Below are 24,988 nucleotides of genomic sequence, written 5' to 3'. Positions count from 1 at the left end.
CAAAGACTGACATGCATCACTTTCTTTAGTATTTAGTAGGATAAAAAAAAAAAAAAATTAGTAGGATACAGATGCATAATTCTATCACTGTTATTAAAAATATTGGCCTTCTGTACATAAATCTCATGTTAAAAGCTACTTAAGATTGTCACTGAAATTATGTGTTTCAGTAAGGGTTTTAGTTAACCTCTAAGAAAATAGTCTCTGATTCTTTCAAATCAATGTTACATCTGACAACTATAACAAAAAGTGCAATATAATAGTATGTACTTAAGAATTAAAAGCCTGTTTTAGTGGACATGGGCATATAGGGAGAGTGGCATTGAAGTGTAACTACCCTGAAGAAAGAGAAAGTCTAAACAATTTTTATTTCACATTTTGAGCAAATATATACATACTTGGGTGCATCCCATCCCAACTCCTATGGATTTTCCAAAACTTCTCAATGTCCCTTTCACCAACACCACACGTTGATTCAACGCTTGCTAAATGATTATTCGATGCCAAGGTTCAGTAACAAATACCCTCAAAGAGAGACCCAATCTCTCTACTGCCTTTCCACAGAAAACCTATTCACTGAAACAAAGATAGAACCGTCTACCGTAATTGAAATTTGGAATCAGAGTGGAAGTCAAAAGAAAGGTCATGAAATAATGAAAGGATGATTATACTGTTATTTACCATTTTGGCTTCTGAATGCATTGGCTGGACTTGGGGAGAAGCACAGGGGTTATTGAGATTTGGACCTTGCATCCCCATGATGTTGGAGTTCACTGACATTTGTCTCTCCATCTAAGAGAAAGAAAAGCAACAGAATTAGAAGTCTGAGAAAGACAGTCTAGGTCTTAGACAATGCTGCACTTTTCCTTCAAGTGAATTGTTTAGCATTTCTTTAAGTAACTCCTGAGAAAGCTTTTTTGGTGTAGCAATCCACTTCTAAGTCTTAATCGCAAGCATACATACGAAGCATCCAAAGTTGTGCCTTCTCTAGAAAATGCCCCAGACCAAAAGGAACTGTGTTGTCATTAAAGGTGATTTCCAAGCAAAATAACAGAATATTTCCACTTTTGCAAATACTACACAACCACTAACCATGGTTATTTTTACTGTTGTAAAGAATAATATTTGCATAGAAAAAACACTGGAAGGATATATACCAAATGGTTATCTCAGGTTATCTATGGCTTTTCCTGCCTAAATTTTATACAGCAAACATGAGTCATTTGGGCAATAAGAAAAGAAAAAAAAAAAAAGGTAAAACTAATTTTAAAATCAATGCTCTCAAAGATAGTGGGACTTCCTGTCTATCTCACAAACACCATCAAAATGATTGAGCACAGAGAATTGAGTTCCTGCCCCTGACACATCCCTCTTCCTTGTTCACCGAGTCAAAACTCTATGCAGCAGTAGTTTTAGGGCTCACAGCAGGGATAGGCCCTTGGAGAGGTGACAAAGCAGTTGAGGGAACTGTATGACACATGAAGGACTGCTCCCACATCGTTCCCCTGCTGGCCTGCCATTGTGTCTTAGAATTAACATCACCCAAATACTTGAATTGAGTCCTGGCATCTTTGTCTCCAAAGTGTTCCCCTTTAAAAGGCAAAGAAAAGAAAATCTCTATTTTAGTCAGGGAAGGGTGTGTCTGATTAATAATATTTTCTGTTTAGTAGGGAATTAACACTTTTCAAACAACTGGAATAAAACGAGTCCATTTAATAATGAAATCACACAGAAAATCATTAGGGAAAGAAAAATGCATCAATGAAAATGTTTTCCCATTTTTTTACCTAAGGATGGAAATAAAAACAATGGTCAGAAATTTTAGGAATCCAGCTTTCTGCTCAAAGTTAGTGTAGGTACCAAAAACACCCATTGCTGTCGAGTCAATTCTGACTCATAGCGACCCCACAGGACAGAGAGAATAGAACTGCCCCATAGGGTTTCCAAGGAGCGCCTGGTGGATTTGAACCTTTTGGTTAGCAGCCATAGCTCTTAACCACTACATGACCAGGGTTTCCTGGTGTAGTTAGTCTTGGTAAACACGGAGGTCCTTATTGCTAGAGGTGTTCCTAAGAGTGTGGAATGAAAATCTCACAGAGTGAAGCTTTAGAGGAACAGTTGAACTAAAAAACCGTTTGCATTGGTGAGATGCTATGACTCTATAATTCCTATTGTGCCCACCCTGGGGTGGGGGTGGTATCAGTATGACATTAATCTGCGGATTTAGCAGAGGTGCTAGTTAAAGTCCTTCTCCGTGAGTGGTGGCTACTTCCCATGACAATAATGTACCGTCAGTCTTACTTAGCCTGAATTAGCTTATCAGTTCTCTAGCAGTGGGTGATGTGTGAACTTTTTCAAGGGGAGCTATTTAATGAAGGAGACTTTTCTTTACATTGTGCTTTAGCAAAACATTTTGAGCCTTACCAATTAAGTAAAATAAAACATGCACATAGACACTCCCACATAATCCCAAATCTCCAGACGGCCTAGGTACTCAAATTTTTAAGCAATAGAGAACTCAAGAGTTGCACTGCTCTAAAAAAAATGCTTATTACTTATAACTCTCTCTTCCAAAGGCTGGGTGCATGGCAGAGTTGGGATACCATTAGACGCATTATTCCAATTATGACTGTCTCCTAGAGGTTAATCAAAGCCCGAATGAGCTTTCACTTTCAGTTTTCCAAAGGAGAATCTTTCAGAAGTAAATACTTGTCCAGAGTCTTCCCAGCTACGAGTTTATTTTGTACTACAGAGTGGTGAGAGTAGCCCATTTGCCACCTCTGGATTCAGAAGTCAACAATGGTTCTCACTTTTCAGAAAAGTTTTAGTCTATGATTATTTCTCTAGAAAGAAAAGCCTAGTGATCTGCTTCTGAAAATCAGCCAATGAAAACTCTCTGGATCACAGTGATCAGATCTGCAACCGATCATGAGGATGGTGCAGGACTGGGCAGTGCTTCGTTCAACTGTCCATAGGGTCACCACGAGTCAGGGGCCAACTTGACAGCAGCTAATAACAATGTGACTACTTCCGTTCCGTGAATCACAAAATACTGCTTTTAGCAAGGTCATAAAGCTACTCTAATTAACCAGAAGATTAAAAACAGGCTGATTTCTTTATCTAAAAAAAAAAAAAAAAAAGGCATTTTTCCATGTTAATGCATGTTGTCAACAGAGCCTCTTCGAAACAAGTATTTGGTGGTTTGCACTAACAAGGCTCTGCGTCACGAGCTTTGCTTCAATGACTTCACTAGAATTAAGAGACCAGAAGGTGGGAGTGCCTTTGCTGAGCAACATGTAGCATTACAGGTAAGATGCCCAGGAAAAGATTTCACCCTTTTCTGAGCTTTATTTATTTATCTTAATACGAAATGAAAAATAGAATGTCTGCGGCTCACTGGGCTCTTGTAATTATAATGGTTGTTCATATTCCTAAGTTATTTCATCATTTAACTTTCAAACTATGACTCACAGCCCAGTGAGCACATTAAGAAAAAGCCTGCCTTGCTCATCGCTGTCTCCCCAGCACCTAGCGTAGGTACTTGGCACATAGAAGGTGCTTGACAAAAGTGTATGGAATGAATGAATGTTTGAATGAATGGACAAGTACATCATTTTGCTTCAGATCTGGGGCTTTGTGAAATATGTGGTCTGGCAGTATGTATACAAATCAGTCAAGGATCTCATCTTCACCTAAAGACATAGACTTATCTTTTATACCTAGGGAATCATAGCCCCCTGGGGCAGGAACTCTAGGGTATGAGGTTCTCCTCTAACCATGCTTGAAATGCCAATGTTATAGCACTGGAGCTGGTGATATGATCATAAGGAAGAAAAATTCTAGGTTTCTAGGAGTCCCTGGGTGACGCACATGGTTAATGTGCTCAGCTGCTAACCAAAAGGTTGGAAGTTCCAGTCTACCCAGAGGTGCCTTGGAAGGAAAGCCTGGTGATCTAGTTCCAGAAAATCAGCCATTGAAAACCCCACAGGGCACAATTTTACTCTGATATACATGGGGTTGCCATGCTGTTGTTGTTAGGTGCTGTCGAGCCAGTGTCAACTCATAGCGTCCCTATGCACAACAGAAGGAAACACTGCCTGGTCCTGCACCATCCTCACAATTGTTGATATGCTTGAGACCACTGTTGCAGCCACTGTGTCAATCCATCTTGTTGAGGGTCTTCCTCTTTTTCACTGACCCTCTACTTTATCAAGCATGATGTCCTTCTCCAGGCACTGATCCCTCCTGATAACATGTCTGAAGTATGTGAGACGCAGTCTCACCATCCTTGCTTCTAAAGAGCATTCTGGTTGTACTTCTTCCAAGACAGATTTGTTTGTTCTTTTGGCAGTCCACGGTATATTCAATATTCAACACCACAATTCAAAGGCGTCAATTCTTCTCCTGTCTTCCTTATTCATTGTCCAGCTTTAGCATGCATGTAAGTCGACTGAAAACACCATGGCTTGGGTCAGGTGCACCTTAGTCCTCAAGGTCACATCTTTGCTTTTCAACACTTTAAAAAGGTCTTTTGCAGCAGATTTGCCCAATGCAATGCGTTTTTTGATTTCTCGATTGCTGCTTCCGTGGGTATTGATTGCGGATTCAAGTAAAATGAAATCTTTGACAACTTCAATCTTTTCTCCATTTATCATGATGTTGCTTATTGGTCCAGTTGTGAGGGTTTTTGTTTTCTTTATGTTGAGGTGTAATCCATACTGAAGGCTGTGGTCTTTGATCTTCACCAGTAAGCGCTTTAAGTCATCTTCACTTTCAGCAAGCAGGGTGTGTCATCTGTATAACGCAGGTTGTTTATGAGTCTTCCTCTAATCCTATGTCCTGTTCTTCTTCATATAGTCCAGCTGAACATACAGATTGAATAGGTATGGTGAAAGAATACAGCCCTGCCATACACCTTTCTGGACTTTAAGCCATGCAGTATCCCCTTGTTCAGTTCAAATGACTGCCTCTAGATCCATGTACAGATTCCTCACGAGCACAATTAACTGTTCCAGAATTCCCATTTTCTGCAACATTATCCATTATTTGTTATGATCCACACAGTCGAATGCCTTAGCAAAGTCAATACAACACACAGGTTAACATCTTTCTGGTACTCTGCTTTCAGCCAGGATCCACCTGACATCAGCGATGATATACCTGGTTCCACGTCCTCTTCTAAACTTGGCTTGAATTTCTGGCAGTTCCCCATTGATGTACTGCTGCAGCTGCTTTTGAATGATCTTCATCAAAATTTTGCTTGCATGTGATATTGCTGGATAATTTCCGCATTTGGTTGGATCACCTTTTTTAGGAATAGGCATAAATATGGATCTCTTCCAGTTGGTTGGCCAGGTAGCTATCTTCCAAATTTCTTGGCATAGATGAGTGAGCACTTCCAGCACTGCATCTGTTTGTTGAAACATCTCAGTTGGCATTTCGTCGTCATGAGTTGGAATCGATTCCACTGCAACTGATTTTACTGATTATAAATGATAGGATGTACTTTTTGGAGGAGGTCTCATATTAATTTTCTTTAGTTACATTAGTGTCTCGGTACAGCAGGTTTCTCAGCCTTGGCACTATTGACCTTTTGAGCTGAATAATCCTTCGTTGTGAGGGCCTATCCTGTGCATTGTAAAATGTTTAGCAGCATCCCTATCCTCTAGCCATTAGATGCCACTAGTACCACTCTTCCCCTCCTTTCCAGTTGTGTCAATCAACAATGTCTCCAGACATTGCCCAATGTCCCCAGGAAGCAACACTACCCCTGGTTGAGAACCACTGCTCTCAACCGATGTCTATTATCATGATAACTGTACACATCACTGACGTGGATTTGGAAACTCCCACTGGGGTGACATCGCTGACTTTTGTGTACAATGGCTCTTGACCATGCACCTGAACTTTTGCTTCTATTCTGAAGTATCAACAGGAAATCAGGTAATACGATGAGATGATGTGGTGGAAACTAGCATCAGGTACCCAAAGTTGCCTTTTCTCTAGGCTCTTTCAGCCCAAGTACCCATCTTTGCTCCCTGGGAATGGTACACAGTTGGGGAAAATGGAAAAAAAAAGTCACTGTGGTAGTATTTTTCTAGTGAATGCACAGAAGTTCTAAAAAGAAACTAGTTTTGGACAAGTGGGATTTGGAGCCTCAGTGAAGGCAGTCTGAGGTGGAAGACTTCATGCACTTAGATGATTTGAATAAAACCTGGGATAATTGCGTTGATGGTGCTGTTTTCCTTCATCTAAAGGGGCCTAAGGAGAGAAGTGCTGGTAACATTACCTGGCTCAATTTGTCCTTCTAGACCAATTTTGCAAAGACTATTTCTAAACTGATGACTATCCAGTATTTATAATGGGCAGGTCCATTTCTCTAAACTGGGGGCAAGCCCTTCCCAGTTCCCTGACTACATTTTGAGCAAATTTCTCAACCAGGGTTGATCTGAGCTGCTTAGCATGAGTTGAGATGTGAATTCTAGTCACAACTCTTTGGTGGTATCACTGCGGGGACCACAGTGGGTGACACTATCAGAGGGGGTGACACTGAAATGACTGTCCATAAATTTTTGTGCAGTGTTTCAGCAGAAATTTATTATTTTTTATAAAAATATTCCTGTAGTTAGTTAGAACAACAAAAATGTTTTTTGTAAGCCTACTTGTGTCAATGTGCACAAAAGGCTAAAACTGCTAATTTACTTTTTGTATCTTCTAATGCGCTCCGGTCAGAGTTGTCATTATTACTCAGTTACAATGATGCTTCGGATTACATGGTTTTGTTTGCATGCGTTACAAACGCACACTGTTGTTTCCGTTTAAAAAAAAAAAATGCGGTCCAGTCGAATCCAACTCCTAGCGACCCTATAGGACGGAGGAGAAGAGCCTCATAGGGTTTTCAAGGAGTGGCTGGAGAATTCTAACCACTGACCTTTTGGTTGGCAGCCGCAGGACTTAACCACTGTTTTCATTGCTGCTGGTGTTTTTTATAGTCGCTGATTTTTGTCAAATTATCTGCTGTTTTAGCAACAATATTGTGGTAATTAGCATGGGGGGGTGACACCCTGAGTTGCCACACTGGGTGACACCAACCCTAGCGATGCAACCACTGCACCTCCTCACTCATAAGCTGTGTGACATCAGACAACTCCCTTCATCTGTAAAATGGCTTTTCAGTTTTTCATCTGTAAAATGGGTATAACAATAAATACTACTACCATATCTCCACAGGACTGCTGTGAGAACAAAAAGAAATAACACATAGAAAATCCATTAAGAAGCTAAAATGCTCTGGAAGGTATTATTATTATTGTCACTCATTTAAAAATTTTGTGTGTGGTGGGGTGTGAGTTCAAACATCACAATACCTACAGAGTTTTTGAGACGTCTGGTGGCCTATGAATAGTAACACCAGTCATATTTCAAGAACACAATGTCAAGGAGCGGGGAGAAGAGGTAAAGAGTGCCCTGGGTCTCTTTCTACTTTTATCTATCCTTTTCAAAGGAGGAAGGCATAATAATTATGCATAATCATATAATGGCTTAACAAAAAAAAAGTTGCTGTCAAGTCAATTCCGACTCAGTGACCCTATAGGACAGAGTAGAACTTCCTCATAGGGTTTCCAAGGAGCTGCTGGTGGATTCAAACTGCCAGCCTTTTGGTTGACAGCTGAGCTCTTAACCACTGAGCCATCAGGGCTCCATATAATGGTTACTCAGTGTGAATTCAGTGAGATTACCTGACTTTAAATCCTGACTCCATCACCTCCTAGCTCTGTGATAACAGTCAAGTCACTCAATCTCTCTATGCCTCAGTTTTCTCATCTGGAAAATGTGAGTAATAACGGTACCCACCTCCTAAGCGTGTCATGAGAATTAAGGGAGATAATGTATGTATCATGTAGTAAGTGAAAGAGTGAGCTCTGGAGCCACAATTCCTGGGTTCAGCACTCAGCTGCTCTGCTGTTCACTCAAGCAAGTTACTTGCCTCACTTTCCTCATTTAAAAAATAGGGATCGTAATAGTACGTTCCTTGCAGGATTGTTTCAAGTATTGCTTAGAAGGGCTTGATGACGAGTAACATATGGCAAGCCCTCAATAACTGCTGCTAGCAGGATTCACAGAACATGATACCCAAGAACACGTGTTAGCAGTTACGATGTACAATTGTTATTATTGTTACTATTTTTGTTTGTTTGTTACTCTACTCACTGCAATTTAAGGACACGTGGTATACAGCTCAAGCTGTAGACTTCTGAGTAGTCATAAAACACTATCTCCCTGGACAAATCCCATTCCGTGGATGTCGCAGGCTCAGTGGTCACCAGCAGAAATATGGGACCACCCCTCACTGGTGAATCACTGCAGGATAGGACAGCCAGCAACCCACCTCAGGGATGGGCACACGGCTCAACTTTCCATTCAAAAGAAGCTGCCCTCTTTTCTAGTCAGTTGAAAAACAACGAACAGTTGCCATGGGATCGAAACCAAATCATGGAGACTCTATGTGTGTCAGAGCGGAATTGTGCTCCCCGGGGGTTTCAATGGGTGATTTTTCAGAGGTAGATCATCTGGCCTTTCTTCTGGTGCCTCAGGGTGGACTCGAACCACCAGTCTTTAGGTTAGAAACCAACCATCTGCCCCACCCAGGGATTCTCCAGTCAGTTTAGACCCTAGCTTTTCCTTTACTCTTTTAAAAGCAGCAAGCCCCAGAGGAAGTGAGAAACTATGGTGAGACACACAGAGGTACTTACTGGCATCAAGACAGCGGAAGAGCCCGGCATTGTGGGGTTGGGCAGGGTTCCAGGCATGGAGGCTGGCATGGGCTGTCTCTGTCTATTGTGGAGGTGTAGCAGAGAAGATAGAGAGCCTGGAACAGGCCTGAGAACAGAGAAGAAGAAACATTAGTCCTGGTGCCCGGGGCAGGGTTTCACTGCCTGGTTCCCTGGTATCCAGAACCAGCAGAGACAATGCCATCACATGTCCAACAGATCAGACCCACTAGTGGGAGAGCCACCTAATTGAGGAAATTAGGGAAATAATAACAAATAAAACACAAGCCTGGTTTCCTTTGCTGCTTCCTTGTTAATACATCAAATTCACTTCATTTCCTGGTCTCTGTTATCTAACTGATGTTCCATGGACAACAAATCGGTAAATCTCCTACCATTCCCACACCACAGGAAAGAGACCGTGGGGTAAAATCCCGTGTTTTCTCAGAAGTCTCTGCTCTCTGGAGTAGCTCGGAGCTGAGATCTGTGCACACTTGTTTTATCCACACTCTCCCACACCACTGCCTGGAGGCCCGCTTTGCTTTGCTTGGGATACATTTTCACCCTCTGGATTAGCAAAGCAAACTTCATTCATGAGTTCTTAACAGAAACCTGTTTTGACTTTGTCATAGTTTTCTACTGTGAGTGAGGAGGAAGAAAGAAAAAAAAGCCAGGACACAAACACAAAGCAGCCGAATTGTGGTTCATGGCGCTGCAGCCGGGCGTTTCTCTGTGAGAGCCTGGAGCTTGGCCCCCAATTACTAATCACTCATTTCATAATAACTTGAGGTGTTAGGCTGTTTGACAGAAACTGATTTTGGCTTGACCTGCCGGGCTTGGGTAAGCATTCTCGGGGGAGTACATAGTTTGAGCGTTTGCTTCAATTTGCCAGAAATTTTTCTTTCTTTTTTAAATGGCCTTAAGTTAATTTAATGAGCCAGGGAATGTGGGACTGAGGAAAAGGGGAATGATTTCCTTTTATTAAAAATGGCAAACAAGTGACCTCCCTGGCTAAATTCTCCATCTCCTGATGCTTTTGCTCCAGGGAGCTGTATAAGTGTCACATTGTTAGACTTAACAACAAACAAATAAAGCAAAACAAGCAAACAAACAAAAACCCCTGAGGACCCCTGAGTCGTCCATGTTAAACAACCTTATCCTGAATGCCACACTATAAACTAGTGCTTCCAGAATGAATGCATTTTCTCAAAAAAAAAAAAAAAAAAAAACCCCAAAAATCTCCCATGGGCTGGGTAATGGTTGCAGAGATAATCTGTGTAGGCAAATGCCTTCAGGTGCTTTATGGAAGGCCATCCTTCACCCCACCCCACCCTGGCCCCACCCTGGTCTAGAGCCCCACTGGAGGAGCATAAGGGGCCTCTTCTTTGGAGCTTGCTGGCCTCCCATGGGTGACTCATGGAGAAAGGCTGAGAAGTGGGAGACTGAAATGTGGGAAAGAATGCCAGCAAGTTCTTCCTTCACATCGCTGCAATAATTCCAAAGAAGATTAAGTTTTCCACTCTTTTTGGCAGAGAGTGTCTTTGGAAATGTAGCTAGTTATTACAGTCACATACATCGTAGAAGGATGAGTCATAAATTAGTCAATATTAATATGCTTAGGAGTATGTATATATGAAAATATATAGGAATATAAAGCCTCTACATGCAGATTATGTAGATGCACATCCAAATTATACCTGGTTTTATTAATAGAATGTGTATGAGCAGATATACAGATAGGCTAACTGAAGTAGCTTGGAACAATGAAATGAGTCTTTTCTAATAACCCAATGAAATACTACAGGTATTTCTGGACATGTGCTCTTGGAAACTTCGGAATATTAACAATAAGGAATAGTAGGGCCTTTGAAGTCCTTTAGATTTCACAAACCAAAAACTCATTGCCATGAGTCAATTCTGACTCAAAGCAACCCTATAGGCCAGAGTAGAACTGCCCAGTAGGGTTTCCAAGGAACAGCTGGTGGATTCAAACTGCCCATCTTTTGATTAGCAGCCATAGCTCTTAACCACTACGCCACCAGGGCTCCTTAGGTTTTATAGATCTAGAAAACTGCTTGTTTCAATTGCTCTGAAAAATTATAGTAGGTTGTAACGTTGCTGGGTCTTAAAGTCTATCTCATTCAGAGGGGGAAAATGTGGATGGTTGGAGTCAGATGGGTATAGAATGTGAGTCAGTGAACAGACAACTTTAATTTTACATCTTCCAGTCTTGGTATTTTGCTTGGAACTTTATGGGGTGGGGGGGAGGACTCTATATCAAAGCATTTGATGTTTAATAATGGCCAGTTCTTCCAAGGCCAAGATTAGTAGTCTGAGCTTTCTAGCTTCATAATGACAAAGGTGTATCCAAAGCACTCCTGCTACAGCTAATTATATATATGTATATACACACACACATATATATATATACACACACACATACATACAAACAGACAGAGATAGATAGATGGACAAACAGGTAGATAGATAGACAGACAGATAGATAGATTGAGAAATGTAATATACACATTTAAACATACATATAGTCTTAAAGGAAAATTCTTGAAGTAGAGACAGGGACAAGCAAGAAGAACTTTATAGGAAAGACAACTAAAAACATTTCTTTATGATGTTGGTTTGCAATACCAACTTCATGAACAAAGTGTAGTATATTCTCATCATTTAAGATTTGGCTCCAACATTAAAAAAATATCTTGGTTATCAGTTTTTATTGGTGGGTTGATTAAAAAAAAAAAAATCAACAACTTGATGGTGCTACTGAGATGCAAAAAAGAATGAAATTAAAATGAGTTTTCATTCTTCCCAGAAGTATATGGAAAACTCTCAGTTGTATAGAAAAGCTGGAGAATGCTATGTTTTACTTAATTCAATATTCTTATTAGTTCAATTATTTTCATAAGATGCATAGATCGCTAATTTTTAAAATATCAAGTATTTCCTCATTAATTAAGAAAGCTTTCCAAGACACTGGGCCCCTTATTATTATCATAATAATTACCTGCTAATACCAATCAGACCAGTTAGCAACGCATACTTGGAGGGGAAAATGGTCATTTGAAATCCCTGTATGTTTGGCTCCTGAACAATTTCGAGTTTATCGTTTCATACAAATTTTGTAAACTACTTCCCCAACCTCCACCTATCAAAACTGAAGGAAATTTCTAGGTTTCTTGCATGGGCTTTTAACACTACAAAAACTAGTCTGAAAATATAAAACCCATGCCTACCCATAAAGGACTAGACGGAGGTCATTATCTGTGTAGCTTAGCCCAAGAAGCAATACTTTGTCCAGGATATTCAGATCACTGAAGCAAGAGTGGTATTAGAATACGTAACTGCCTTCATTGTCTAATTCCCTTTGTGTACACTAAAATAATGATAGTTACTATTTAACATATTGCACATACATAAAACCTTTTATACTGTACGTGGAGAAAGCTTTATATCCGAGTATTTTCACATCCCTAATTTCTTATCATTTGAAACAATACAATACGGTAGGTTTGTTTACTCAGAAGACAGATGGGGTCACCATGAGTTGGAACCAACTGATGGCAACGGGTTTGGTTTTTTGTTTGTTTAAGCTGAAATCAGAAACATTTAAATGTGTCAAAGGTCACGTGGGTCACGAAAAGCATCAGGGCTCATACTCAACTTACAATATAGGGCTTCCCCACGACACTTTGGTGGTTCCCATAACTAAATTATCATTGATTTTTTATGCTAAAGTAAATTCACGGGTCATTGCCTTTGATGTTCGCACTGCTCACTGGACTTCCCATGAAGTAGTAAAACGTTGTAATATCGCTAAGATGAGAAATCACTCATCCATGTGAAACGATGTTTTCTTCCTTTAAAAAAACTTCCCAAACAACACATCAGTTAGACTCTGAATATAAGATGGCAAATTGCAGTAAAGTTGCGAAAACAAAGACCCAACAGTCTTTCTCCAGTGCAGGCTTGTTGCCATGAGCTAATCACTCCAGACTTTGAGCAAGTCGAGCCTCCTTTTTAATAACCGTGTGCCTCTAGGTAAAGTATTTCTACTAAAAATTATTGAGGCATGGAACAAGGTAAGATGTGTGCGCTCATGTTGGATTGTTCTATTACTAAACTGAGTCCCGTGGCATTAAGAGTTTTCCAAGCTGACAGACTATTCCTCTTTATATACTTGTATAAACATAGTGCTTACGGCTGAAATCTATGTAAGCTTTTCTTTCAATTAAAATGTCAAGTATGACAGACTATGTTTTCACTGTCCTTAGTAGAACGGTAGGTACCATAGCAAGTGATTTCATGTCTTCACTTTCCCTCCCCCCCACTCAAGAGATGTTTTCCAGTCTAGGGGTGTCTGGGGAGGATCACTGCAGACTGCTGTCCATTCCCAGGTCTTTAAGAGTTTGATGGCACCCCGGGACTATTAAACTATAAGGACAGAAGGACAAACAGATCTGCCAGGCATGTGGCAGAGGAAGGAGGACAATGAAAAATAAATTAGGTTAGAAAATTGGAAGATCAGTGTTAGCATCAACATCAGACTATAATAGAAAAGCTTTGGAAATAGATGGTGTTGGCTGCCCTACACTGTGAATGTAATTGTGGTGGTGATGTTAGCAGCAATCAAGTTCGCCCCTGACTCATGGCAATCCCATGCACAACAGGCTCGGTGATTAATGCCACAGAATTGTACGCTTAAAACTGACTATAACGGGAAATTTTTATGTTGTACATATATCACCACAATGCTGGGTGGTGCACATGGTTACAATTGCGACAAGTAGCCAAGAGATGGGTGGCTCAAACCCACCCAGAAGTGTCTAGGAAGACAGGCCTGGTGATCTGCTTCTGAAAAGTCACAGCCTTGAAAACCCTATGGAGCAGTTCCACTCTGCACATACGTGGTCACGAAGAGTCAGAATTGACTCGATGGCACCTAACAACAACAATAACTACAGAAAAAAAAATATCAGACTATAGACATATAAGAAACCTTGAGCAGATTAAATAATAATAGTAATAAAGACTTGGGAAGGGAAATTAAAAAACTGTTCAGAGCAATAAAATGGAAAAAAAACAGTGGACCTGAGGGCAGGAGGTCTAGATGTCATTGCTATCAGAGTCACTGTCTCAGGAAAGAGACTTCGTTAACATTTGGGATCTCCATTTCATCCGTCTAATGGAGGCATCAGACAATAGGCTATATCAAAACCCTGCAAAGCTATAACGTTCAAATTCTAGAACTTCAAATGAAAACTAGATGTTCTAAATCTAGATGGACTATAAATTTCATTATGATAATGGTATTATTCATTGGTCACCTCTATTCACAGTGCTTAACTCAGCATCTAGCACATAGTAGGTGGTCAATGTATACATTAAATGAAATTGAGCAGGGGCAGCTTTTACTTCTTAAGATCAAGACTACATTTGAAATACAAGTAAACCCAAAATAGAAGGTATCCCCTAAAAAAAAAAAAAGTAAAAGAGGGCTTTACAGTTTGTAGGGCCCACATTTCTCTTTTCATTTAAATGTAACATAATTTCACACACCGACTGAAGAGTTTTGTCCACTATGCTTGTATTTGCTTATAAAAATGAGTGTGTGCTTCATGTGAACCTTCTTAAATGAAGTGTTGTGGCCTAATTCAGCAAACTAGTTTTTGTCTGGGGTGGGGAGACTAAAGAGCTAAAGAAGGGAATATAAATTCTTAAGTCTTAAGAGAAGGCACTTTGCAATGAGAAATGCTTATTTGCTCACTCTTCTCCTAAACAGAATTTTAAAACTCCGATTTTTCGTAAAGAAAGCAAATTGTCAGGATAATCAAGTAGAATGTGAAACAGGAAGACAATATACTTAATTTCTTCCATGGTTAATAATTACATACTAAAATGGGTTATGAATATCACGGACTCAGGTGCTTACTAGCTGTGTGACTGTGGGCAAGTTCCTTGGCCTCTCTGTGCCTCCGTTTCCTCAACTATAAAATAGGGATGATCAACCCATAGTGTCAACCTCATGGAATAAATGACTTAATACCTGTTAAATATATTAAATATGCTCAATACAAGTAAGTTGTTGCTTTTGTTACTATTATTCTGAAACACTGATCAAATAACAGATCAACCAGCATAATTAAAGAAATTGTGGCTTAAGCCTGGCATCTGAAAGATCACCAGTCCTTAGCTTTAATTAAAGAACTGCTATATAACAAAGTAAAAATATCCAACACTCCTGGACATGTAAGATATTTCTCTAGAAGCCCATCCACTTCAGATTCCCAAGCCCTTCAATGGAGGCAGATGGGCTCTTCTCACCCACAGTGTTACAGAACTTCAAAATGACTTCACATTATTTCTCAGAAAGGGTCCTTGAAAATGTTTCCTCAAAATGGAACCAAACTTGTTGCCCAGAGACCAGCCCTCAGAATTTTGTTTTTCCTGAAAGCAAAGACAAAAATCCAACAGAACAAATAATCGGAAAAACAAGACAGCTGTCCGACCCACCTTTAAAAAGACATCATATCACTTGTACCTTTTTCGGAACAAGCTCTAGCTCTGCACCAAGTCTCACTGCCAAGCTCCTGAAGATAGATGGCAAGTACAGTATTTCCCCTTTTAACAAATGAGGAAATTGAGACAAAGAAGTAGAAATATGCAGCCCAAGAAAAAACAGTAAAATACCGGCAGAATTCAATTAAAATGTGTTCTCATTTCTCAAGCTTTCTTGAGGCTCAAAGAAGAGCCCCTGCTAAAGATCTTGAGTTTCCCTGCAAGGATTGTTCCGTCACCAGTATTTCTGTTGGTCACTCAAACATTTGGGCATCTAGGTAAAGAATTTTGCCTTTATAATCTGTATCCTCCACCACCCATCTGTCATACGGTGTGGTTTGCCTGTTGCTATGATGCTGGTAGCTACGCCAGCTGTATTTCAACTACCAGTAGGGTCACCTGTGCCAGACAGGTTTCAGTACAGCTCCCAGACTAAGACTAGGAAGAAAGGCCTGGAGATCTACTTCCAAAAATTAGCCAATGAAAACTCTATGGATCACAACAGAATATCATCCTATCTGATATTCTGGAAGTGCTAGAAGATGAGCCTCTAGGTTGGACGTCACTCAGAATACCCAGTGGCCTCAACAATGAACTTGAGCATACCACTGATAGTGAAGATGGTGCTGGACTGGGCACAGTTTTGCTCTGCTCTACCTGGAGCTGCCACGAGTCAGAGTAGACTAAACAGCAACTAATGTCTGCCTCACCCCTGCTCCGCAATGCCCCTACCTCCTATTTGTCTAGTAAAATGGTCAAAGCAAAACAGCAAATGCCCCGGCTCATCAGAGATACCAGTAAGTCCATCTCCCTGTGCTTGAACTTGACATGGCTCCAAGGCCTTGTACTATCTGGACCCTGGCTGCCTCCCCAGCTCACGGACATCAAACTCTGTGCACACTCCCAGTTCAGAGGGGAAAATTGGTTTGACAAGTGAGGTCATAATAATTCATTTATAAATTTCCAATTGGGGAGGTTTCGATGATAAATAAAATAGATGTGTTCTGTGATCTCTTGAGGTCTACAGTCTCAGCATCCCAATTGTAATCCATACACGATTTTGAATGATATATTAAATGTTTCTGTCCTAAGTTAGACAATAAGCTTCATAAGTCAGAGATTATGTCAGCCTTGTTTACTACTGTTTACTTCTGAAACTTAAGAAAGTGCATGATATCTACCATACCAGTTGTTGCTGAGTTGATCCCAACTCATGGTGCACCATGTGTTTCAGGATGGAACTATGCATAGGGTTTTTAATGGCTGTGACCTTTTGGAAGTAGATTGCTAGGCCTTTCTTCCAAGGTGCCTCTAGGTGAATTTGAACCACCAACCTTTTGACTAGTGGCTGAGTGTTTAACCATTTGTGCAATGGTACCTCGTAGGTGCTTAATAACTATTTCTTGGACTATGCAAACATAAATAGCGAGGATCTCTTAGACTAGCAATGGACCCTGCAATGACGCAGTGTTCAATAAATCATCTGCCCCAGCGAATGAGAAGAACTTAACTGATTCACATACATGAAACTCCAATTTATATTAACAACCTTTGGGGGCCATAATCTAACCGATTTCTGTTCTTAAAAAGTATAAATGGTTACCTCCAAGGTAATCTGTACTTTTTAATCAATGCCCTTTATATTAAACTCAAACTTTAGATGAGTACTAGGCCCATTTGTTTTTGCATCAATTAAATTAATTTCCATTAGAAATTACATTTTATCTGGGGTCTTAAAAGCTAGCAAGCAGCCATCTAAAATGCATCAATTGGTCTCAACCCACCTGGAGCAAGAGAATGAAGAACAACAAAGACACAAGGAAAATATGAGCCAAAGAGAAAGAAAGGGCCACATAAAACAGAGACTCCATCTGCCTGAGATCAGAAGAACTAGATGGTGCCTGGCTACCACCAAATGACTGCCCTGACAGGGAATACAACAGAGAATCCTTAATGGAGCAAGAGAAAAGTGGGAAGCAGACCTCCAATTCTAGTAAAAAGACCGAACTTAATGGTCTGACTGAGACTGGAGGGACCCCAGAGGTCATGGCCCCCGGACTCTCTGTTAGACCTAAACTGAAACCATTCCCAAAGCCAACTCTTCAGACAAAGATTAGACTGGACTACAAGACATAAAATGATACTGGTGAGGAGTGCGCTTAGCTCAAGTAGACACAGGAGATTATGCGGGCAGCTCCCGTCTGCAGGCGAGATGAGAAGGCAGAGAGGAACAGGAGCTGGTTGAATGGACGCAGGAAATGCATGGTAGAGAGAAGGAGTGTGCTATCACATTGTAGGAAGTGCAACTAGGGTCACATAAGAATGTGTGTATAAGTTTTTATATGAGAAACTGACTTGAATTGTAAACTTTCACTTAAAGCACAATTAAAAAAAAAAATTACGTTTTAGGTATTTCATAAGAAAAGGCCAAGAAGAACTCAGGAACACTCATCTGCCTCCAACCTATACAATGGATGCCTGCCCTGCAATCAGATTGTACTTTGTAATGTTCCAAGCTCGGCGCTCGGAGGTACCAGTTACACCCACACCACGGCCAACTAAACATCTCCTTCGCGCTTTGCACTGACTTATGGAAAGTGACAAGATCACTTTTGGAATCATTCTCACCCAGGGGTATTGGAAATTAAATTTACCAGGCAAGGTAAATTTGGACCTCCCTTTCATCAATTTTCTACTATTGACGTCTTTATTTTATAGATGTAGTATCTTATATCTTGGAAACGATGACTTCTTTTTCTTATTGAAGTATGGCTTTGAGAAAGCCAAGGGTAGTAATAAAATGCAATGCAGCTAACAGTTCTGCATCCTTCTGGGGCTTTGCTCAGTTTTATAGCACACACGCTGCATCTACTTAAGCAGAGGAGATGTTTACTAGTGCTTTTAAGAGTTTTAAATAGAGAGAGCAATAATAGGAGGGCAATCCAAATTTATAGCCATTCTGTTAAGACTATTAAATCAACCTTTTTTTTTTTTTTGGTCTCTTTAATGACTGATTTCTGCACCATTAATCTGAATTGGTCATGTAGCCAGCCTGATTCATTCACATTAACCAGAAACAGTTGGATTGGTGTCTGATGTACTATTGTCAAAAAAAAAAAAATACGTTTACAAAATCGGATTTTTCTTTTCTTATAAAGAGCCCAAGGCTCTTTATAAAAACCCTTTATAAAAGAACCTTTGTGCCTGAACAGCTTGGCTGTAGCCATAGTTCAGACATACAGACATGAAGAGATGGCTTTTCAATCAGCCAATAACTTCTCAGTTGCATCAATTATTGATAAAGTTACAATTAGAAAAGGCAGTTAAATGCAGATCAAAAGACATAAAAGATGGTTTCGAACGCAGGCTCAAATAAATGGTGTACATCTGGCTGGCAGAGGGAAAATGCTCTTTATAACGACATATCTTTAAGTAAAATTTCTTCCTGTTTGTGAGTTGTTCATAACGTCCCTGCTTGCTTCATCAGGACAGATAAGTAGCCCTCTGATTATGAGCCTTGTCATTTACATGCAATTGCTGCTTGCATTCATTCGCCATAAATGAATAATTCATGAAAACATTCACCAGCACACTTGCCTGGATACTGGGTAGCAGCAAAGCACTCTCCAAGCTCATGAGCAGCATTGAGGGCAGCCAGCCCCCTAAGCCCAAGTCAGCGGTTCTGTTTAGGTTTCTCCTGGCCATTCAGTCTGTCAGTTATCACGCTTTAATGAGTAATTTGTGGTGGAACCCACACCCAGTACAATCCCCCAGTACCTAGATCCAAATATGCAGCTTAATTTTGCAGCTAAACGACAATAGCTCCAGCTGCAAACGACCTCAGGGAAAACAGAAAAGCTCTTGAAAAGACCTCTCCGATCATCCAGGCAGGCTTTACTCGGCCTGTGCCCTTTGCGAGGCTTCTCACCATGTCACCCTCACTGATACCTCTGTGTAACCTCTTCTTGAATCTCTGGGGCAGATTTCATACACCTCTCCTGGGAGACCAGATTTACAACACTCTCCGCCCAGCCACTCACCAGGATTATTTCAGCCCTTTAGGAGGCGGCACTAGAATTTATTAGCTCCCCAGATGTACTGGCAGGACAGGGGGCATGTCAGTGACGCAGGGGGAGTGGCGTAGGGCAGCTGTGACTATGTGCATGGACTATGCAACGTTAGGTTGCTAAAAGCCTCAGTTTCTCAAGTTCTGTTATTAATGATAAGGTGATTGTTGAGCTGAGAGAATAATTTGCTCTCCAAGGAAACACCCAAGGAAAATGGCATTGCCACAAGGCTTAACGAACTCACTAGGTTACATCCTAACATAGTGCTGCAAACTCTTTCTTAACCACCTGTAATAATAAAATAACCGAAACCATATGCTGGAGTCCCTGGATGGGTGAATGGTTTACATGCTTGGCTGCTAACCAAAACGTTGGAGGTTCGAGTCCACCCAGGAGTGCCTCAGAAGAAACAAAAAAACCCACTGCCATGGAGTGGGTTCAATTCAATTCTGACTCATAGTGACCCTATAGGACAGAGTAGAACTGCCTCATAGGGTTTCCAAGACCATAAATCTTTACGGAATTACACTGCTACATTTTTCTCCTGCGGAGCGGCTGGTGAGTTCGAACTGCTAACCTTTCGGCTACCAGCCAAACGCTTAACCACTTGCCACCAGAGCTCTGCCTCAGAAGAAAGACCTGGAGATCTACTTCTGAAAAATCAGTCACTGAAAACCCTATGGAGCACAGTGCTACTCTGACACACATGGGGTCACCAGGAGTCCCAATCGATTCCACAGCAGCTGGCACTGGAGAGATGCTAAAGAAATCCTCGTCCAGCAAACACTGAACATCATGGGAGGAAGGAGGAGGAGAACTTGGAGAAGGTTCCAGAGAAGCTCAGACAAACACTCAGAGTTCAGAAAGGAAGACCTAAGTGGAAAAGTAAAAGGAAAGAGAATTCTTTAGCCAATGGAAGACACAATAGAGAAGGTTTGGGCAGTGACAATAGTGATCTTCAAGTCTCCAAATTGCTATACCCAGAGAATAGTAACCAGTTACTTTCAAACAAAACTGAAGCAGAATAAAAACAATAAAATAGCAGCACATGGGATTTAAGTTAGAAAAAAAAGAATATCTCCCAAGAATGAATAGTGTAAAACAATTAAATGGCTTACTGAGGTTTTGGAATTTCCTCTTATTAGGCTCTTAAAAAATAGATTCTTCTGGCATGGCTTCTAGGGAGGGGGTGGAAGAACTGGCAGACTGCTCATAGTGCTAAATTAGGTCTATTATTTTCGCTTATTCCAGTCAGAGAGGCTGACAGAAATGATAGAGATACTGCTGGCTGCCATCATTAACCAGCACATCGAATAAAGCTGCCTCGTGTGGCTGACAAGGCACGGGCTTTGGGCTGCCTCCCAGCTCTGCCACGAACCCAGGGTGTGTAGTCTGCGCAATTCATTTTACTTCTCTGTTTTCTCACTAGCAAAAGCATGGCTATAATATTCACTTCATAGGTATGGTGGAGGATTATTTGAGATAATATTTTTAATACGTTTGGCCCTTGGAAGATGCTCAATGAATATTCTATTGGAGAGATGATTAATCTGCTTTAGAAAATGAAAATTAGTGCGAGTATCATTTTAAAATACAAAGTAAAGCTGTATTGTTCTAAATTTTGGGTGAAATGGTTTTGGAAAAAGACTCAGAAATATCCCATCTCTCTGAGGGATCTGATTGTCTCGTCTATGAATTTGAGCCCCAGTGTATCAGCCATCTTCTTCTCTGGGAAGTTCACCCTAATTTCTCCAGGCCAGGCTAGTCCCAGGTACATGCTCTCACAGCATGTCATGAGTCTCTCTCTCCCCTAGATTGGAGAGAGATATCAGAGAGCATGGAATTTGACACATAGGAATCCCATCCCACCATTCATTGATCAGTTTGCTGTAATGTGGTGGCTTGCGTGTTGTGGTGATGCTGGAAGCTATGCCACCAGTATTTCAAACACCAGCAGGATCACATATGGTGAACAGGTTGAAGCAGAGCTTCCAGACTAAGACAGACTAGAAAAAAAAAAAAAAAAAGGCCTGACAATCTACAAATTTTGACCAATGAAAACCCTATGGATTACAACAGAATATCGTCCAATATAGTGCTGGAAGATGAGCCTGTTAGGTTGGAAGTCATTCAAAACTCACAGTGGCCGCAACAATGGGCTGGAGCATACCAATGACCCTGAGGATGGCACAGGATTGGGCAGTGTTTCATTCTGTTGTACATGGGGTCGCCATAACTTGGAGCCAACTTGACAGCAGCTAACAACAAGGAGCCCAGTCAAGGTTTGTTGGCTGATTTAAAGAGGTTCCCTTGCTGTACATTGTCTCTCATTTCTTGGCAGCAGTACCCCATGACATATCCATGACAGACATCTTTTTAAGGAACAATATCCTGATTTTTAGGGATGGTCAACTTATGATTGACTTGAGCAAGGGGCTTCGGGGGACAGGAGAGTTTCTAGGAAAATTGTGTGCATTCCTTTGTGCAAACTTCACTGAGTTACCTTTCAAGTTCTCCCACTTTATAAGAACACTTATCATGAAGCTAAACTCATATTAATCTGGAACACTTAATAAAATAAGAGCAATAAAGTTTGTCATAATGATACTTGGCATTTACTTCGCACTTGGCATCCAAGGATCCCAAAGAGCTTTTCAAACTCCTCAGTGGCTGGCCACACAAGCAAAGGAGCCGCTGGGCATGGCTTCCCTGTGGCCAAAGTTGGTTCTGTTGTTAAGTTCTGAGATTGAGACTGTGGCATACTATGTGCATAAACACACCCGTCATGCACAAATGCCCACAGATATCTACACACCAAAAGGCAAAAGTGAGATAAAAACTTTTGGTACCCAAACACACTTTTGCCTGTGTTCGTCAGGTAAAACCTTGAAACCCAAGTTTACATTTTGATAGACTTGTTTTAATTTGTAATTTCTTTTGACCCCCTTCTCAGGGTGTATTTATAAACACAATTGAAATGTCTGCATCTGTACTTTAAAAGCATGAGGTTTTAAATGGCTTATTTTCTCTTTAAGATCAATCTGAAGGAAATTTTGTTTAGGTTTAAATGATTAGTTAAAAGCCACACAGGGATTTATATATGAAGTGTCTCTTCTAAGGTACTTTTCCCTTCCCTGGTGGCCCTGCATCTTGCCAAAGAGAGTGACTTGCTCAGTTTTCCATATTATTCCCCAGGCAGTCCTATTTCTGCTCTCAAACAAATGTGGTATGTGGGGTTTCAAGTTGAAAATGTAATTTGGTATCATTTCAGATGTCTTCCTACAGCTTAATAAACATCTTCCGCAGAGGGACTTGGGGTCTGATTTTAATTTGTGGTAGGGTTATGGGCACAGTAAATGTCAATTTTAGATATCGACAATCAGGCCCTAATATAAATAGAAATGGAAAGTGACTGTTTGACAGTACATTTAAAGAACATGTGTCACGTTATGCTTGCTCACAGGAGTTATCTGTTCCCCATGAAATCTCTTCACTGGTCTGTGAAAATAATTGGCTTCTCCTTAGTTCCCTGTAAGTTGAATCGCTCACCAGGACAGAAGGCCCTAGCTTACTTTCTCAGGATGTGTCAATCTGAAGATCATAAAAAGATAAAGCACAGAAACGGAGACATGTGCAATACGGTTGTGAATATGAAGACCCCAGCAGTGGTCTCCGCTGACTCAGCCAGGAGTTTGCCCGAGTCTTCAATGCCTCTGAGTTTCCATTTCTTCACATAAAAAATAAAACGGCTAAGCCAACGATTTTTTCAACTCTAAAATTATATGATTAGATATGATCAAGAGTAGGTAGCCTGACTTATGGAGAGACTCAAACCAAACCAAACCAAAAACAAACAAACAAGAAACAGTTAACTTTGAGTCAACTCTACCTCATGGCAATTCCATATGTTTCCAAGTAGAACTGTACTCCATAGAGTTTTCAATGGTTGTGATCTTTCAGAAGCAGATCACCAGGCCTTTCCTTCAAATGGAGAGACCCAGGAGGATTTATTTTAGGGAAGCAATACCTCAGCCATGAGCAGATTTCCTTCAAAGTCATGGGCAAATGGATGAGGAATCCCTCACTGGCCTCTCTCATTCTCTTTCCTTGAGCAAAAGAAAGGCTCCAAAGGGTCCCTGAGTGCAAGTAGCAGTTAGCAAAGTAGGGCAGGGACGAAGGTCTTAATAGGTAGGAGAGGCGGTAGTTTCTTCTTACATATGAACAATGATCCTTTTAAGTAGTGTAAAATAAAGGTTTCGCTCTTGTGGACTAGAGCAAGTCATTTATTATTAAACTGAATAACATCCTTTAGGAGAGGAAGGGCAGGTCCCCAAATAAGCAGTTCTGTCCTTTTAGGGCGGTGCCATCAAGCCCACTGGGACTGGATCTAAACTGGGCATTTTGAGAATGACAAAAATCCTCCAAGTCTGAGTTAGTTACCAGGAAAAACATTTCCACTACTGATTAGTAAATGCTTCCTGGGCCTACCTGCTACAGAGTTAGAGAACATTCCCAAAGGGCCTGCTTTGAGACTTATGGATGACCCTGTCCATGCTGTCCCATCTCCAGATGCTTTTCCCTAGAAAGGGTCTTACGTGCCCTTAAATACATTTAGTAGGAATGGATTAGTGGAATCCAGGCATTACCTTTAACACCCCATTCTCCCTCATCCTCTACTTGTAATCATTCACCAAGTTCTGTCCACTCCACCTCCAAAATAGACCTGGAATCCATCCACCTGGCTCCACCCCCACTGCCAAGATCCTAGTCCAAAATGCTATCTCCTCTCATTATGTTTATTCCAACAGTTCTGGTCTCCAGTTTTGGTCCTCTCCATTCCAACCTCTGCACTGCAGCCAGAATGAATCAATGATCTAATCGTGATGTTTCCCTGCTCCACATTCTTCAATGGCTTTCCTTAGCATTTAGGATATAACAAAACCATCCTTTATATGTTCTGTGTCTTCGATGCCAGTCGTACCATTTTTCCCCTGCCTTAATAATGTTCCAAACACCTTAGCTTTCATTCATTTCCTTGAATGTGCCAAGCTCTTTCCGACCCCAGGGCCTTGATATATTCTATCCCCTTTGCCTGGAATGCCTGTCCATTTGCTTCTTTTGTTGTTGTTGACTGACTCCTATTCATCCTTTAGGTCTCAGTTTAAATTTCACTTTCTTAAAATTCTCTCTGACCCCCAAGTGAAGCGTCTGTATTTTAGAGCCCCCTGAGACCCTGGTGGCTCAGTGGTTAAGAGCTCTACTGCTAACCAAAAAGTCGGCAGTTTGGATCCACCAGCTGCTCCTTGGAAACCTATGGGGCAGTTCTACCCTGTCCTATAGGGTCACTGCGAGTCGGAATTGACTCGATGGTAATGGGTAGTGCTTTTCCTAGGAGCCCTGGTGGTGCAGTGGTTAAAGTGCTCAGCAGGTAGCCAAAAGGTTGGCGGTTGGAACCTACCAGCTGCTCCTAAGAGAAAGATGTAGATTAGCAGTCTGCTTTCATAAAGATTTACAGCCTGGGAAACCCTATGAGGCAGTTCTACCCTGTCCTATAGGGTCACTATGAGTTGGCATCGACTT

The 24,988-nt window shown here is 41.0% G+C and overlaps 1 protein-coding gene across 7 annotated transcripts in view; it reads right to left on the bottom strand.

The window, feature by feature from the left end:
• CREB5 (cAMP responsive element binding protein 5) overlaps positions 1-24,988 on the bottom strand; it is a 471,478-nt gene that overhangs the window by 110,258 nt on the left and 336,232 nt on the right. For all 7 annotated transcript variants that reach the window (XM_049894543.1, XM_049894546.1, XM_049894547.1 and 4 more), the window contains 2 exons: positions 8,754-8,880; positions 682-792 (listed from right to left, as the gene is read on the bottom strand). In XM_049894543.1, coding sequence (XP_049750500.1) covers positions 682-792; positions 8,754-8,880 — 238 coding nt within the window. The remainder of the gene's footprint in view (positions 1-681; positions 793-8,753; positions 8,881-24,988) is intronic.

The sequence above is a fragment of the Elephas maximus genome, chromosome 8, assembly GCF_024166365.1.
Source record: "Elephas maximus indicus isolate mEleMax1 chromosome 8, mEleMax1 primary haplotype, whole genome shotgun sequence".
Lineage (NCBI taxonomy): Eukaryota > Metazoa > Chordata > Mammalia > Proboscidea > Elephantidae > Elephas > Elephas maximus.
Note: the sequence above shows the minus strand (reverse complement) of the source record. Positions and strands in the feature narration are given on the sequence as shown.